General features: G+C 41.7%; 1 protein-coding gene across 1 annotated transcript in view; it reads right to left on the bottom strand.

The window, feature by feature from the left end:
- PCDH7 (protocadherin 7) overlaps positions 1-18,231 on the bottom strand; it is a 249,651-nt gene extending 231,420 nt beyond the window's left edge. The window contains 3 exon segments of the mRNA XM_030449944.1: positions 12,839-15,715; positions 15,717-16,110; positions 18,095-18,231. Coding sequence (XP_030305804.1) covers positions 12,839-15,715; positions 15,717-16,110; positions 18,095-18,231 — 3,408 coding nt within the window.
- Positions 18,232-18,853: the final 622 nt, after the last annotated feature.

Raw genomic sequence — 18,853 nt, 5'->3', positions numbered from 1 at the left:
ATAGCTGTGAAATCTCAAGCACTCATAAGCATGTGTTTTTATCACTTCCATGCCGTGCAGATCGGGTACTCTTGTTATTTATTATTTGTGACAGTGAACAATTCCCATTTGCTTTAGTGAAAAAGTGAAGAGCTGTTTGCATAACTAGCGAGGTGAAAAAACAGATTTCAAACTGTTGGAGTCATTTCACAATATACCCAGCAGAAGACAGCTAGCTTGCTTTCAGAGCACTAATAATGTGCTGACTAGTATGTGTTATTCTACCATCTATGTATCATTTGTTCAAAAGCAGCTCTTCAGATATGTTCTGCATTTTTCAGTCTGAAATGATGGAGTACTGGTACAGTCCTTCAGTAGTCACACTATCGATTTCACACTGGAAAAATGTGAATGTTCATAATGTTTTAATGTGGTAACCTGCATACAGGGTATACAGTTGGTATCTGGTCTGCCACTGACCCAGAGAGAGTATTCTGGCACCTACACTCACAACAGGTAGCCCACACACCACCATGCTAGTCAAGGACGACCTGCTGCTGCAATTTGTGAGACACATTCCTCTCCCCTCCGAGCCAAGCAGCCAAATGGGTGGGTAATACTTATTTAAGTATCAACAGTACTTAATCCCCCGAAGAAGTGATTGCTTTAAGAGGAGAAGCTAAAGAAAAAAGTGTGGCTATAATGTATTCCTTGAGATTTTTCTTTTATTAATTTCTTTTCAGGAATAAAATACAGAGTGATTATATCTCCAAACAGTATATATTTCAAATTAAAAAGGAAAGGTTAAAGATAGTAACTGTAATGGTATTACAAATGTCTCCATCTGATTTAATACTAGTGTACAGAAAAATCCATCATAGATCAGGACAGCAAGTAAGATTTGCCTGTGGGCAGTACTATTATCAGTGCACAATTAGTTGCATATCGGAGACACTAGCCCTAGATCTGTTCTCATGCCAGTAATTTGTTTCCTAGCTGATTGAAAACCAACTGCTCTTCATGAAATGCTATTTCTTTAGCTACAGACAATTTGATTAAAATGCAAGGGTAGTAATAACAAGACTAGCAGTGCCAAATGTGACATGAAAAGGTGTGAGTCACATTTAAATTGAGACATTTCAGAATATACAAAATTATGAAACAAAACAGGATATGTTACATGAGAAGCTTTTATGGCAAGGTCATTTTCTTTCCACTAAAAAAAGCGCCAACAAACAACCCACACTGTTGTTGTTAAAAAGTCTTTTCTACTATCAATTACTACAAACCCATCAGAAAGTATGAATTCTTAGTTTTAATGCTAAGTCTTTTAAATCCTAGGACTTTTTTTTTCTTTGATAACATATGGATTTTCTTTTATCCTTAGCAATTTGCATCAATAGTAGATCATGAAGTCTTATAATTACATAAAGCCTTTTAGAAACATTTGATAAAGTGACGCTTTAGCCAGTCCTTTCATATTTCTGTAACATTAATTCTCTGGGAAGGTTACTGTAAAATTTGAAGAGTTGAGTCCCTTTATATACTTAATTGAGAACTATCATAGAAAAAATACATGAATTTAGCATTCAGGGTTCTTTAAAAGGTACACTAATATTCAGCATTAGAAAGTCTAAGATTAATTTTCAATTTGTTCAGCAGTGTCTGAAGGTCCAATTGAATATGACATCCTCCAGTGAATGTCACAGAAGTGGTAAAATATATTTTGCAATATAATAAATACAAAATCTTAATTTATTCCACACAGTGAAATGTCTGTTGCTTCTCTTGTCCTCTGCACTGACGAACAACCAAGAAGATCCAGAGTACTAGCATAATTTCATAAATAGGTGATTAAAGAAAATTTGTTGCAAAAAAAAGATAGGACACAGAAAGTGTCCGGTGATCTTTGCAAAACACAGAATGGTAAATGCAGTGCCATTTTACTAAGTTAAACCAGTTTCCTTCACTTTTAAACTAAATCTCTTGTGTATTTTTGTAATTAATGTAAAAAAGACCATAAAACCACAACAAGCAGCAATGTAGCGTGCAATGCTACATATGGACTTGGATAATTTAAATAGGATGAATTACTGTGCTGCACCAACTTGCACTGGTTTCATATCTGCTCAAGGGAGCTACCAGCGTCGTCTGAACCTACTGAATGAATCCACCCTACTGCACCTCTGTGGTAGATCTTTGTTATTCCTGTAAAGTACCACTCCCATCTGCACTGCTGTTAGGTATTTTGATATACTATTGTATTTTATTTTACATATAAAGAATAATAAATAGAGGAAAATGCATTACCCAGATTGTGTACTGTAATTTCTAGGAAAAACAACAGCTGAAAGCCACCACAAAAACAGGTACTGCTCTGTTTCACACCCACTTCTGTCCCTTTCTGTGAATTAACACCTACTCTAGAAATAGATTAATTTTATTCGTATTCAGAAAAAATCCATTAAAAGGAAGTGATAGATTCAGGCCCTTAGGTTGCAGCAAGCAGAATAAAACCATCAGTATATAGTCAGAGGAGCTTCCCGAATAAATTTTCTAAATCTACATGACAGATTTTACCCAACATCTGGGCTGAGGTTCAGTGGTTGAGCACACAGTGACCTGCCTTAAGTAGAAATTTCTAGCTTCCACTGCAATTATTCCTGATGTAAAAGTACTCACAGCATTGCTTGAAAATGAAACAAATACTTCTCTCACAAAGAAATCAATTACTGTTCTTCTGTAAACTTGTGATGCAACTCAACCATAATTTCATGCTCATTGAAAATAGCATTTTTCTGATTCAACAGAACGATGGATACCCTCGTTTACTATCAAACAAGGCACATTGTTCTGTCATTATAACCAATTTGGAACACATGGAAGAAGATAAGGAAAGTGATTCACCATTTAGTTACTCCAATTTTATTACAATCTCACTTGGAAGAATCGGACATGATGGAGAATGAGACCAAATGTATACTGAAACCAGCAAAAATAAAACTTGTAAATATTTAAGGTGGTAAAACAGGAACTTAAAGTAGCAATGTGAAAATGTTTGGACCAGATGAAGTAACTAATACTTTAATTTTCCATTGTTTTATTATTGATATCTCCATTCTTGTATTTCATCTTCAGAAAGTTTGCAAACTATTACAGTGTTTTCTCTTGTGAAGGCAGTGTTTAAAAAAGGACTCCCAAACAAATTAAATAGATTTGCCTAAGCAAATCACAGAGAATCACACAGAATCATAGAATTGTCATGGCTGGATAGTGTCCAGATTTTATCTAAGAGACCAAGTTTTGCATTATAAATGGAAATGAATTTTCAGGCCAAGTCATTCTCATAACTATGTCTACAAGGGGTAAGACACAGCTCCACAAATAAACATCGTGACCTACCAGGCAGCTGAAAAAAGCCAACTTGCCATTTATACTCTCTGTAGCAAGAGTCTAAGTAAGAAAATGTTTAAAACTAAGATGGCACTTCTTGAAATGTTGTTAAAGCCACATCATTCCCAGATACTGTTACTACTATAATTTTACTTTTGAATGCAATACATGATGGAAACCTACTATGTTATTTTGCAAATTATACATATATACATGCTGATAAGTTAAATGTGGGAGATTTGATGCCTAGCATCCAAACAGAAAAACTAGTCCTCTGTATCTATACTTTTTTTTATATATAAAGCAGTCTCTGAATATTGTATCACCTGACTAACAGCAATAGATATTATTTAATTCAATTGACTTCTGTGGAACTACCCATAGTTTCACCTAACATGAGATAAGCATCAGCCTGAAAGGTCTGAAGATAAACAGGAATTCAGTTAAATTAACTGTTGTCAGCATTGTTTATGAAAACAGAAACGCTTTGTATTGATTCAAAGATAACTTGTTAATCTAACATCTCTATATTTGTGAACATACATTTCTGAGCCTGCGTGTTCCTTTAATAGGCATGTGTATAGCTCACGTGTTTGAAAATACTGCTTTTCTTACTGGAAAAATTATTTTCAACCTTGCCAAAATGCACTACAGTCACAGAGTGCTTAATTTTATTTTAATCATTGTTTAAGTAAAGCAAAACACTGACTGCTTTTTTGATTGATTGTTTGTTTGTTTGCTTGGCCTCAAGCTGCAGCTAAAGACTATAGATTCTTCCCAAAGGACACCCAGATCTTCTGTCATACACCGTTTGTCCAATTCTGTGCAGATATCTCAGAAACTTTAGGGTAACTAAATTGAAAGTAGGATGTGCATGTTTTAATAGCTGAATCACACCCAGAACACCGTGACAGCCTCCATAACACTGAACTCAGAAACACAATTCTATGTCAAGTTGAATCCCTGTAAAAATATTGTCCTGATAAAGGATATTTTTCCCAAGGATAAGTCTCTGAGAACAAGTTAAAGCAATTCTGCATCGTGTGGATTTGGTATCCAAAATAAGTAGGGGCCGTTTCTCATATTTTGCAGGGCTTTAGGGCTGAAACCACTTTGACATCTATACATGGAGAGACAGAAAAAATCCCACTTCCCCCTGAGAAGTGCTACCACAGAGAAGACATTTGGCACATAGCACCAAAGACACATTTCCTGGCCACAACCCCAGTCAAAAAGCTACTTCCAGGGAGCTTATGGAGCATTCTCCATAACCAGCATGCGATCATGCAACGCAAGAATTTTTATCCATTCAGGTGGCAAATATTTTTTTTTTTGCAATGTGGCACCATAAAGGAATAGGTTCAGACAAGGCTATAAGATAAAATTGTCTCTGAATTTATGACAGATAAAATAAGTATTTCTGCATTCTATTTCTACCTTTTATTCCATGGGTGATTTTCAGCATATCAGCTAGTACCTACCTTCAGTACGTAGTCTTAACAAATTTAAATTATCTATAATTTCACTTTGTATGTAGTAAGAAAAAAAACCTAAATAAAATGCTTTGAAAAATCTTAATTTCATTGCTCCCTAATACTCCAAGAATGCTACTTACAATTACTTTTTTTCATTCAAGAGTACTAACTCTGCCATTAAACTGTTTGATTCAGAAATCTGTAACAATGTCATCTGAAAGTACATTTGGCTTTAAAAAAAAAAAATATTCACTCTTGCCAGTAGTTAATAAGGTAAATTAAGTTTTGAAAGACAAACATAATGCTTTTCTCCAGCTTCTAATACTTGTGTCATTTGTGGTTCACTCTGAGCAAAATTAAACTATACTTCTGGGGTTACGCTGCAGCATTTTACAAGCTAATGATTGCAAAACAGCTGTTACCTAAATGAGCGGATTGTTTGATTGATATAAACAATAAAAAAGAAAGCACATTACTTTATATACTTTTCAATCTTCAATGTGTCAAGAATATTATTTCTGTTCAAACTCCTACACATCTAGACTTTTATGTTTTCCTTCCACAAAAAAAAAAAAAAAAGTGGTTCCTCCACACTGCTCCTATATGTTATATTGCATCAAAGCTATTCCCTGTTTTTTAATACAGACAAAAGTTGCTCTTGTCATTTTACAGCTCTTGTCAGTGAAAATGGGCATTAAAGAGGGAGTAGTAAACAACTCATGTTAAGTACCATTCACACAGTTGGACAGTTCCAGTGTGTGTCACTGGCATAATTCAGGAAGTTGGTTTTAGTATAATCACATTTGGAGACTTTGACATCTGTTCATGACCTGCTCTCAGTTAAACATTTCTAGAGGAAATTGCACTAAAATTTGAAACGAAAAAGTTTTACATCCTCCTTTGTCTTCTGTTGTAAATCATGTTTTAGATGCCCCAGCTAACCTTAGTTACTCCAGCATCAGCAGGATATTTTGTCATCCACAATGGCAAAATAAAAGTGACCTTGGGAAGTCTCTGTTGCCTGAAGTATATGGAAGCCAGTAATTCAGTCCTAGCTTTTTCATAATATGTGCAATATCTAGTCTTGTCATATTTTTGCATGAAAGTCAAAAATGGATCCTGTAGTTTTATTTCATCTGCTGGTTTATTCATACCTTAGATTCACAAATTATTTTTACTTACTTTTAGTTAAGGCTTAAATATTTTAAACTATTCAACTTAATATAGATATGAAAAAAAATATGGAAGGATACAGGATATAGGTCAATTTCATTTCTACTATTTACCTAGCAACATGCATTTCATACAACAGGAAGCTAGCAAGGCTTGATATAACTGGACATTGTGAAATATATGACAAAAATAGTTTCAAATGCTTTCATTAAGAGTATTTTAAATGTGCTCCTTATGCTGTTACTGAGCCATGCAGTTTACACTGTTAAAATTACTTAAATTGCACAGGTCATGCGACCAACACACTTTCCATTAAACTGCACAGTCACTAAACTTGACACAAACCCATACGAATGCTGGGGTTTTCCTTTACAGCCCTGATTCAAAAATGTAAATAATGCAAAATTATGTACAGAAATAGCAAAAATTGAACAATTTCTTCTGATTCTGGATATTAACAGTCAATTTTTTGTGTGTTTTAATTGTTAATGGGTATATAATGCATGCTGGCAAAGTCCAAAATCTGGTAGCAGAGAGACAGCACATCTACTCTTTTACGAAAGAAAAATCAGGGGAGAAAACTACAGAAATAGCATTGCCTGAGGACAGAGAGACAAAAATACCTAAAGTATAATAAATTAAAAAATGGAGAAATGTAGAACATAAATTACATGGTACATACTACATGCATCCTGAACTCAAAAATGAAACTTGTTTTGCATCTGTAACAGTTTCTAAATATCTGTTGGATGCAGACGCTTCTAAATCTTAGAAAAACAGCCTTCTAGATATTGTACTGAAATTTCTTGTATGTCTGTAACAATATTTCCTCTCTATATAGTCAAAGAAAATGAAAATTTAATTGTGCTCTGTGAAGATGGGTAATTAAATACAAACATTCTCATCAAATCCAGTCAAGAGTTCACACTGGTTGTGAATTAGTGCACTCATAAGCACAACGCTGACTACTTCTGAATTCTGTTGATTTGCTTTTATATTTTAATGCAAAACAAATTTGGTAAGTTTTACATCTCGAAGTAGCCCAGCAGATCATTAGCTGCATAAACTTTTTGAAACTTTTGAAAGAAAATCCTTAAAGGTAAATGTTCCTGAAGCTTCAGGACAGCTATTTTTCTGAAACACAGATGATAACAAATATCCCAAATACTGGAAAACAAGGCAACTAAACACGCAAACAAAAGCCAACAAACAAACAAAAAACAAACAAAAAAACCACTAAGAACTTAAAAAAAACAAAAAAAAAAAAAAACCAAAAAAAGGATACTCAGAAATACACTGCTACAGTACAAAGAGTGAGACAGCAACAGTCAAACAGCTAACCATGGTTATAACCTAGGTTCCTATCAGTATGTACAATGCCAGAGAGCTGTCTGAGTTGATAAATCAGGTTCAATTCTTTTAAAGACGTTTCTTGCTACCCCTTGCCTATAATAGTACAGTTCTTTACTTATTCAGAGCATGAATCCTCCTTTACTCAGAGCTGTCCCTTTTGGCTTGCTACATCTCCTGGGAGTGCAGAATGATTCAGTGGTAACTTAGTCATTTGCTCACTGTACAAGATGATTTTACTGAAGAGGAAAAAAATAAAGGCTGCACTTATCAGTGGAATACTTTCTGTTAAATAAAGATAATTAAAGCATCAACAATCCATCTATTTCATGTTTAATTAGCCCCTCTTTCATCATAATTTGTTACTGAAGGTCAAATATGGGTCACTTTTAAAACCTAATTGTAAAGTATTTAATGTAATGCAAATTGAGAATAGAAAATTGAAATATACTTCTGAACACTTTGCACCAAACAGTAGTAGAGTTAAATGTATAAAAGAAGTTGCCAATGTTAATATTCATACTTAATTACAATGTTTTCATTTATTTTCTCTACATTGCATTAGTGCTAACATTGTAATGTTCATGGTTATAATAATATAGGACATTTGCTTAGCTGAAAGTGGTGAAAAGCCTTATTCTTTAGAGTTGTTTTGTGACTGTAAAAAGCAGTGTTCAAGATAAGTCGCTGTGTGCATGTGTGTGTCTATACATAAGCAAGAAAAAAAAATGCTTTCCTGCATAGCTAAACCTATTGCCAACTTAATGGATGAATTCTTGGTTCTATTAAGGCTGGTGGTCATATGTGCATGTTTATAAGGAAATGGACCTATATAATTTATAAATACAATTTCAGATACATGATAACCAACTGGTCAAAATGCTTCTACATCAATGTTTGAAATGTTATGAAACAAATTATATTGCTACTGTACAAGGACTTTTTTTTCCAGAAAATAATTTCTACATTTTTCACTTTCATAAAAATAAGATGTTACAGGGAATGCATCAAGTTTTCATATGTCATCACATTCTGGTATGATAAACATTTTCATTCATTAAACACTGCATTTCCATTGAGAAAAGGCATAGGGATAATTCCTAAAGGATTACAGAATTAGCCAGGAAGCCAATACCCTAAGCAAAGAAATAATGCTGCTCACAAACACCTGTACTGGTTCTGCCAATTCTACTGATGGCAGCCAACACATCTTAAAAAACAACAACAGCAAAAAAACCAAACAAAAATATACAAAACCACCACCACAACTGCAGTGTTCTGAGTATTCAACAATCACTTTTTTTTTTTTTTTGAGAGCAAGTGAAAAAGAAACCAAGAGAATATAATGGCAAGTAAATGTAAACATATGAAGAGTTTAAAAAGCCTGTCCATCAACAGCATCTCTTAACATATTAATGTCATATTCCTGATTAAGTTGCAGTGAAATAAACCTGCTCGTGTGACACTCCTTCGCACTGTGAAGTACAAAGTGGAAAAAACAGCCTACAGTATAAAGATTTATCTGGGCTTAACATGAGAAAACAAACAATTCTTTACAGTTGAAAGCTATTATTAGAATTATGATCAAGGATGCAAATCTCCAAGCTGCTAAGGGATTCCTCTTAGGCTCTGAGCTTCCCTTATCTTAGCTATTCCTTGATGGAAGTCAGTAGTACCCAGGCTCCTCACAAACAATATGCAGCACCTAGAGGGTTTGGATTTTAAACCTGTGATCTAAAAATACATTTGCTTACACTCATCCTCATTCAGCAAAACACTTCTGTGCAGAATTATTTTTGGCAAGTGATTAAGGCCTATGAAATATTAAGAGAATGAAACATTTGTTTGCCATCAAGTTAGTGCTTTGCTGAATAGAAAAGACTTGATAAACGTAAGGCTAAAAGAGTATTTCGTTAACACCATGCTAAATAAGAAAGTAATAGGAGTCAAACTTGTGAATGAACTTCTTAAAAAGTGATGGTGAAATGCCAGAAGTCTACTGAAACAGGATTTAGTTCTATACTGTATATAAAAGATCCGATGTCAAGTAAGAGCAGAGTAACAGTTTGTAGTTTTCTCCACGGAAGTTTTCCTATTCAGTACTGTACGAAACAAGATGTTTTGGGGAACTTATATAAGAAATTCAATGGACTACCTGACAACAGAAGTATCAAATAATACGAATAAAACTAACTTGCATTCATGGGGGTACACCAGTTGGTCATGTAAGCAGAGACTTTATTTCCTGATTGCTGTATTTTAGATATACTAAAGTATCAGTTACCAATTCTAATTACGCTAATGAGATGCTAGCATTGCTCTCATCTCCAGTAACTCAAAGTAGGTACATTTTGCTGCGCCCACTTGTTTGTTCTAAAACTTTATACACCTTCTAATGTCTCCTTAGAACAAAGGGAACTGCCAATGGGTCAATAAAGGCAGCCTTACAGATTGCAACTAGTCTCCCTGTCATGGTCCTGTCAATATGCCACTGGTTCTGTTTTCACATGTACAGCTGAACTATGAAGCAATCTGATATATACCACATCAGAACCCTTTATCTGCAACTGCTTCACATTTCACCCTAAACAATGTGCTGAATGAGAGCTTCAAGTGTTCTGGGTGCTAAAAATTCTACTGTTTTTCCTGATAAACTAAGAAATGGTCCACAGTCAGCAACTGAGATGTGAAAAGTCTACATACCATTTATGCAAATAAGTCTTAACGTCCCATTATGAGAAAGTGTGAGCAAACCTATATAAAAGTCACTCAGCAACAAGCTGGTAAGAACCCATAGGAAGGCAGTAATAAAAAGTTTTGTGTTTTATAGTCTCTCTAGTAATGTCTGTTATTTAGCACTACTTCTGCTGTTTTCTTGGACAGGTTCCTTAGCTTATGTGCATACTTTAGAAGTGTGCAAATATTTTCTACATATTTAAAAATAAAATCCCAAGGCATTAGAATATTAGCCATAAACTACTCAGGTAAACTAACTTTCAAAATCATAAGTGTATGTCATAGGAAAACTTTCGAAACTGAGAGACTGGATTTGTAGTAATTCAGCATGTACTTCTTTTGGTTTAATTGCTGAAAGCAAACGTGTAATAAAGTAATTTCATCTACTGAGAGGTCTTCTAATGTATTGTATATCAAAATATATCCTTGAAATTGTTAAGCAATTCAAAACATATTTCTGTAATATAATCTTAAGTAAGCTTTTTATCAAGTAAAATAGTAATTTATATGGTGTAATCCTTTACCAGTCCTATACTTAGCATGCAAGTCATTCCTTTGCACTGAAAATAACTTACACTTTGACAGCTTATAATTCACATGTTTAGCAGAACTGTAGCAGCAAGAAAAAAGTAGTATCTGATTAGCATATATTCTACTGCTACTTTTTTATTACAACGTTCACTAAAATGGCACAATCTACTATGTGCCTTAAGAAGCTTTAGTAGATGGAAGCTCAGGAACTTTCTCAGTACTTCGTATTTTACAGGCTATTTTCCATTTCTTTTACAGAGACTATTTTCAAATAGAAATTGTAATGTACTCTCCAAGAGAGAGTTAATGAAGTGGATGACCCAGAAACTACTGTGTCAAAAAGTAAAAACACACAAAAATACTAGCAGATAGTACATTAATCACACTTTTTTTTGGTGATCTAGAAGACCAAGGGGCTCATACAAGTATCTGAGGTATTTCCGAGCAGAACGCGAAAACTGCCAACACACTGTAAAATTTCAATTGTAGTAGACTAGCAGATGTTTTAAAGTATAAAAAATGCCATAATGTACCATATTTGCATGTCAATTCAGGTGAAAAGAAAGCACTCTTTCATCAAACTACTCATAATTTCCCTGTTCCAGACTTGTCTCTGTGTTTACATGAATCAGCATTCATTTCTAGATTTTCATGTAACAATCACTGTAGCTGAATAAAACATTCAAAATATGATCTTACATGGAAAGATGTAATGGCAGTTACAGAGGGGCAGTTACCTGGTGCTATGTTTCTCATTTTACTGTCACCCAAAAAGTACTCCCTCAAAGAAAAGTGACCTCGCGTCAGGATACATAGGTGTCTTATAAAATAAACAAAACAGATGCTCTTCACTTAGGAGCTTGATTGTCTTTTATGTTACCTCTATATTATTTCAAGGACTGCAAAGAAGTCCCTACCATCACCGCTTCTAGGCTCTCGGAGCTTCACTGAACCGATCCCCGCCAGCAGAGCTGAGAGCACGGCCAGTCACTTCTGGCACTCCTGATGGCACACCTCGCTCTGAGGTCTCAGGGCAGTTACACTCTACAGAACTATGCAGCAGCTGACCTGGCAATTTATGGCCTCTCAGCGTAAATGAATTAATTTAATGTGATAGACAATGTGGAAAAAAACAAAAAAAACAAACAAACAAAAAAAAAAAACAAAAAAACAAAAAAAAGAATTCAAACATATTGGGGTGCGCTTCTAAGCTCATGAATATTCATGTATATTTAGAGCAACTGCTGCAGTGAGTGGAATCTCCGTGTATGGTGTAAATTAGACCGCAGATAGGCTTTGTAGAGTATTTAAGCATTTTGGTCCTAATAAATGGCTTGCTATTTACAGCCGCTAAACGCTTCAGCATGGCGGCTGCAAATCCACCCTCTCACCCCCAGCTTTAGGAAGAGGCAGGCAGGTGGCAGCCCCCTTTCCTCAAACACCCGGCTAGCCAGGCGAAACTTCCCTCCGCCGGAGCCCAATGACTCTAAGGTCGGGAAAGCATCATGGCAAGAGAAGCGCCCGCTGAGAGCGGGATCGGCCGCGGAAGGCGGGCCAGGGGTAGAGGGAAAAGCAGGACGGGGAGGGAGGGACCATTACCCCGCCGGGTGATGGGGGTTCCCGACGACCCCCATACGCCGGGACTGACTTAAGTGCTGGTGGCTGGTAAAGGTGGCTCAGAACGCCCTCCAGCTCGCTGTCTGGGCGGCCGACCGGGTCCTTGGCCAGCCACCCGCCCCCGCGGCCGGCTGCTGCTGCGTCTGAGGGGGGGAGTGAGGGAGGAATGCTGCGAGGGGGCGGTCCCGTCGGTGCGGCTGCACGGACAGGCTGGTTGGCTGCTGGGATGGAAAAGCGAGTGGGATGATAAAACTGATAATAATAAAGCCCTCTGACTGCCCTTCCTGCAGTGCTGTGTGCTGGTCCGGGCTCCTCACTGCCGGGCTGGAGGGAGGCGGTGGGGGGCGGGGGGGCGGTGTGATGCCAAGCTAAACGGGTCACTGAACCTGACTGTTGTGTCTGCTTGCACCGCTGAGGGAGGCGGAGGAGGCGAGCACCGCCGCTCCCTCACTCGCGGTGCGTGTCTGTGTGTCTGAGTCTGTGTGTCTGTGTGTCTGTGTGTGTGCCTGGCGGGGGATTCGGAGGACTGGGCGGAAGGGGGGGGGTATTACGCGGAGCGCAGCAGCGCGGTGCGCAACTCTTACCTGCTTGCTGTACTTGCTGCTGGCCTGGCAGCTGTACTCGGAGCAATGGTCCGACCCGATGGAGATGTTGTCACCGGCACCCACGAAGGTGTTGGCTGGGGGCAGGTCCTGTACGGCCTGGTGCTTTTTGCCAGAGGTGGGGGACTGTGGGTGCAGCTGGACTGTGGGCAGCGGTGAGCTCGACTTGTAGTGTCTGGCCAGGTCGGGGCTGCCCGGGCCACCATTGACTGAGCGGTACCGCCCCATACCAGGGCTGTCTGAGAGCTTCTCATTGACGCTGTCATAGCGCTGCCCGTTGGGCTTGGAAGCCTCCACAGTCACGATGCTGCTGTAGAGGGGCTGCTTGCCCTTCTTTCCTTTCTTGTCCTTCTTGGGCTTCTTGGCCTTGTCGTGCTGCTGTGGTGTGAAGAAATCCTCATGGTCCTTCTTGCCAGCCTCATAGCCGTGTTTGCCCTTGGAGCGGCAGTAGCGGGCCATGACCACCACCAGGATGAGGAGGATGACTGTCATGATGCCAGCTACCACACCAATGACTATGCTAAGCCGCTGCTTGCTTAGCTCATAGCTGGGATCACCAGCAATGTCCTGGGCCAGGGGTGTGTGGAGGCTGCGGGCCACCTGGCTCTCCACCACAGTGGCATTGGACAGGCTTTCATTGACAAAGACATGGAGCAGGGCCGTGGTGGATTGGGGCGGCTGCCCACTGTCATTCACCTGCACCACAAGGCGGTGAAGGCCATAGTGCTTGGGGGCCAGCTTGCCCACCAGTGACACCACACCACTGGCTGGGTCGATCTCAAAAAGTTTGAAGGGGTTGCCCCCAACTATGCTGTAGTTGAGGTCAGCATTGAGACCAGTGTCAGCGTCAGTGGCAACCACTGTAGCCACCACAGTGCGCATGTTGCTGGAGGGTGGCAACACAGTGTAGGAGCTGTTGCTGGGGAAGGTGACTGTGGGTGCATTGTCATTCTCATCCATCACAAAGAGGGACACAGTGGCAGTGGCAGAGCGTGGGGGCTCACCCCCATCCACTGCCTTCACCTTAAAAGTGTAGCTGGTTTGCTGCTCTCGGTCAAAAGACACAGTGGAGAAAATAGTTCCAGTGTCATTCTCAATGGAGAAGATCCCAGTTGCCTGGTCATGGTCACTGGGCTGGATGGAGAGGCTGAGCTCAGCATTGCGGCCCTTGTCAAAGTCCATCACGGTCACCATGCCCACAGGGCTGTTAGGCTGCAGGTTCTCCTTCACATAGAAAGTGAACACATCCTGCATAAAGCGTGGCTCATTGTCATTGCGATCCGCCACCCGCACCACCACTGTGGTGGAGCCCTGTAGTGATGGCACACCCTTGTCCCGGGCTGTCACCTGGAACTCGTAGGTGTCACGTTGCTCACGGTCCAGCACAGCCAGTACTGACACATCCCCAGAATCGGGGTCAATGCTGAAGATGCCACCGGGTGCCTCTGAGGAGAGGGGTGAGGCCTCCAAGGAGTAGGTGATCTCAGCATTCTTACCACTGTCAGCATCTGTGGCAACTACTGTGGCCACCCTCTCACCAGGCAAGTTGTTCTCTGGGAAGGAGACCTCTAGAACGGCCTGGCTGAACATGGGAGGGTTGTCATTAGTGTCCCCAACCCTCACCAACAAGGAATTGTTGCTGGACAAGCTAGGGCTGCCTGAGTCCACAGCCACAATCACCACGTTGTAGTCACGGACAGCCTCGTAGTCCAGCGGGGCTGAGGTGTGGAGGAAATACTTGCGCTTGTTCTGAGGCTCCCCTTCACCCTCACTGGCTGGTTTGAGCTGGAATGGCACATCGCCCACCACAGTGCATGTCACCACACCATTTTCACCTTGGTCCCGGTCTGACACCTGCACCAAGGCAATGGGGGTATCCACCAGTACATCCTCGGCCACACTAGCCACCCCATCCCGGAGAGGGATGCGCCCAATTTTCCGTATGTCAATGGTGGGCACGTTGTCATTCTCATCTCGGATGTTCAGCACAACTGTGGCCTTGTCTGTCTTGGGGGGCTGGCCCCGATCTCGGGCCATGACTGTGAAGCGAAGCTGGTTCACCTCCTCCCTGTCAATGCGGTGCAAGACACTAAGCCATCCAGAGTTCTCATCCAGGCGCAGCAGGCGCCTGACAGACTCAGTGGCTGCTCCAAAGACGTACTCAATCTGCCCATTCACCCCCACATCCAGGTCGGTGGCTCGCAGCTGCAGGATGGGGGTCCCAGGGCTGCTGTTCTCTGCCAAATCCGCCTCGTAGACGCTCTTCTCGAAGCGGGGGCTGTTGTCATTCACGTCGGTGATGAGCACCCTCAAGATGGCCTGTGAGGACCGCGCCGGGTCGCCGCCGTCCCGCACGCGGAGGCTGAGCTCGTAAGAGTCTCGCTGCTCCCGATCCAGCGGGCCCTTGACGATCAGCTGCGGCTGCTTCTCCCCGTCGAGGGTGTCGGCCACCTGCAGCTCGAAGACGCTACTACGGGCCGCCGACTCCGTCTCCTGCCGCCGCCTGCTGCCACCGGGGTAGGGGGCGCCATCGGAGGCCGCCGAGGCCGAGCCTCCCCCGCCCCCCCCGCCGCCGCCACCGCCACCTCCGCCGCGGCGGCCGCCGTCCCCGCCGGGCTCCTGCAGCAGTTCGTAGCGCTCGATGCCGTTGCGGCCGAAGTCCCGGTCGGTGGCAGTGGGGAGCAGGTAGAGGGTCCCCACGGGCCGGTTCTCCTCCACGGTAAGCGTGAGGACAGGGGAAGGGAAGGTGGGGGTGTTGTCGTTGATGTCCAGGATGATGACCCGGCCCCTCGAATAGGTCCACCCAGCTCTGCGAGGGCCGATGACCGACACCTCGAAGTCCAGGAAGCACTCGTTCTCGGTCGAAGATCATCTGGCACTGCGGCAGCTTCTCGCGGTCGATGCGCCGCTCCGTGGTGCTCAGCTCCCCGGTCATGTTATCGATCTTGAGGTAGTCAGAGCCCGATTCCAGGCTGAATGTCACCTCTCCGGAGCCCGTCACGATTCCCAGGTCGGAAGCCACGTTGCCGATGCGGATGTCGGCAGGTCCCTCCTCGGCCAGCCGGTACCTCAGGAGCTGCTTGGCCGCTGCCAGGCTGACCCAGAGCGGCGGAGGCAGGAGGAGCAAGAAGCAGCAGCAATGCACAAAGCCAAGGAGAGTCTGCATCTTCCTCGTCTTCCTCACACCGTCCCCTCCCCCCCACACACACACACCACCACCTTCTCTCACTCCCACCTGCCCTTGGTAAACTCCCCTGTTAAGACAACAGAGTGGCTAAGTGCACGGGTGTTCAATTATAAAATCCTTCTGTTACTGTAAACTTATTGTCTCATGGCTGGTGTAATTGGTGGTCAAAACCCTGCTGCTGGCTCCTCTACTGCTCTCCCTGCCTTCCAGTTGCGATATACTTACAGTTCACGGGACAGTGTGTTTTGCTTTTTAAAGATTCATCTCGGTAGATAGGATAGGCTTTTTCTCCTCCCCCTCCTCCTCCTCCTTTCGGATTTTACTGTAATCACTTTGCAAGGTTTGCAATAAAAGCAGAAGCAGCACCGTGCAATTTGAAGCCCCCCAGGTCGTCTTCTTCGACACTGGAGTTAACTACAATTCACACTCTCTCTCTTTTCTCCCCCCCCCCTTCTTTCTCTCTTTCTCTCTTTTTCTCTCTCTCTCTTTAGCCGTTTACGACCAAGGCATTAGCTTTTATTCTTCTCCCTCTCTACACACACAAGGGGAAAAAAAGAAAAGAAAAAAAGGAAAAAAAAAAAAAAAAAAAGAAAAAAAAAGATTCGCTTTATTCAAAAGGGCTTGTATCCGGTAAAACTCCAAATCCTCTTAGCAATGGGCAGTTCTTAAAAAAAAATATTAAAAAGGCGAAAAAAAAATCCCAATAATGTCGGTAGCTGCACGCTTGATAGAAGAACCCCGTGTATTACAGAGCAGTCCACAGAATAACCCCTTTGGTTGTCAGAAAAGCACCCAAATCCATCTTCAGAGATCGCCTAAAATGTTCAGCTCTTTCCCCGGAGCGGATTTTTTTAACAACTCTGCGCAAGGTCATTAGTCACAAAGCAGTGATACAAAAACTGCAGAAGCCGTTTGCCCAGAATTTGCAAGACTGTAGATACGAACATACACACACAACAGTCCCAAGTTTGTTTTTGCATCCGCAGTTTGTGTGTGTGCCTTACCTGCATTTGCACTGCATGTGTTATAGCAATCTGGATCTGCAGCACTGAGAGCGATTCACAAATGAGATTGCAGTCTCTCTCTCCCTCTCTCTCTCTCTCCTCTTCCTTCCCGTCCCAATGCAGGTAACCAGATCTGAACTTGATCCTTTCAGTTCAAAGGTTAGCAACAAAACTATTTGTCCAAAGGCGATTATTGGTCTCTCGTAAACATACCCGGAGAGGAACAAGATGTAACTGGATCCCCCACGTGAATTAACACAGATTCTGAATTACATCCATATAAGCGGAATAGCAAAGGGGAGGGGAAAAGATCCGCGACGCGATTAAAAAAAAAAAAAAAAAAAAAAAAGAAAAAGAAAAAAAGAAAAAACTTAACACAGAAACAACCCAAAAAAACCCCTCTCACAAACAGAAAGAGTTCTATTTGCAAATAAATTCTATTAGTCAGTTGTTTCCTGTGATCTGTACCGCCACGATGGGTGAAATCTGCAATTGTGTATTCCCTCCTGTGTCTCAGAGAAGTGTGGCTCAGGCGCTTTCACGATAGAGAGGCTTGTACGTTAAAATGTTGAATGGCAACTGAGAAGCTTCCCACTCGGAATAAAAAAAAAAAAAAATTAAAAAAAAAAAGAAGCAAGCAGAAAAAAAAAAAAGAAAAAAAAAAAAAAAAGAAGCAGTAAACCGGCAAGTTTGCCCAAAGTGGTGAGAGCTGCTGAAGCCTCTCTCGGTAGCTGTTCCCTGCCGCTGCAGCAGCAGATCCGCCTGCGCTACATACACAGAGAGAGAGAGAGGGAGAAAGAGGGAGAGCAAAGAGAACGAGCGAGAGGGAGGGAGGGAGGGAGGGAGAGAGGAGGAGGAGGAGGGAGGAGGAGGAGGAGGGAGGACGAGTCAAGCGCTGCACTCCAGAAAGCCCAGCCTTACCCTCTGTCTCTGCTGCTGCTGCTAGTGCTGCAAGTGGGATAGCCGCTCACCACAAAACACTAGTGTAGTCCTCAAAACCGATCCTCATTTACACGCCCGAGTGTTGCTGCTGTTGCCTTCTCAAACCTGTGATCTGTAGTGATTCTTCTACCCTCTCCCTCCCCACCTCCGTTGTAGATTTGTGAACCGAGCAACGATTTTTCAAGCAAATGTTTATTCGCCTTTCTTTTAGGCAGAGGTGGTGCACGTTCGGGGCTCTGCATTTTGCGGAATCACGCTGGTAAGAAAACTCGTTTCGCACAGATTCCCACCTTCCTCTGTCGTGTCGGTGGTTTTGTGAAATAGCTGCAGTCACTCTTAACTGCACAAAACTCTAGGGAGGAAGGGGGGCTGAATTACATCTCAGACTTTCGTCCTGTTTCCTAGTGTTGTTTGAGCCTTTTTAGTCTTCGTGTTCATCTTCTTCCTATTACCATTATTTGAATGTGTCTTTTCTGCATGTTTGTGGGTTTCCTAGGAGAGGGGGGAAAAAAAAACAAACCCAAACCAAACACAAAAAACCTCCCCAAACAAACAAAACAATATTCAAAAAACAACCCTCAGAGAAGATGATCAGGAAGGGGGCGAGAGGGTTAGTAGAGTAAACACATGTAAGAAGTAACAGATTTATTGCCTAACAGAGACTTGCTGCTTCGATGATTGCTAAAATGTAGCGTCACCTACCTGGGTAAGTGAGAAATAAACTTTAATGTTAAAGCTCGCTCTCCGGTCAACTTTTTTTTTTTTTTTTTTTTTCCCCTCATTCTCGCGTCCCTAATTCTCTGCTCCTTTTGACTTTCTTCCATTTAATCGCCTGTGGCGTTTGCATGCCCCGGCACCCTGGCT

Source organism: Calypte anna, chromosome 4A (assembly GCF_003957555.1).
Source record: "Calypte anna isolate BGI_N300 chromosome 4A, bCalAnn1_v1.p, whole genome shotgun sequence".
Taxonomy (NCBI): domain Eukaryota; kingdom Metazoa; phylum Chordata; class Aves; order Apodiformes; family Trochilidae; genus Calypte; species Calypte anna.
Note: the sequence above shows the minus strand (reverse complement) of the source record. Positions and strands in the feature narration are given on the sequence as shown.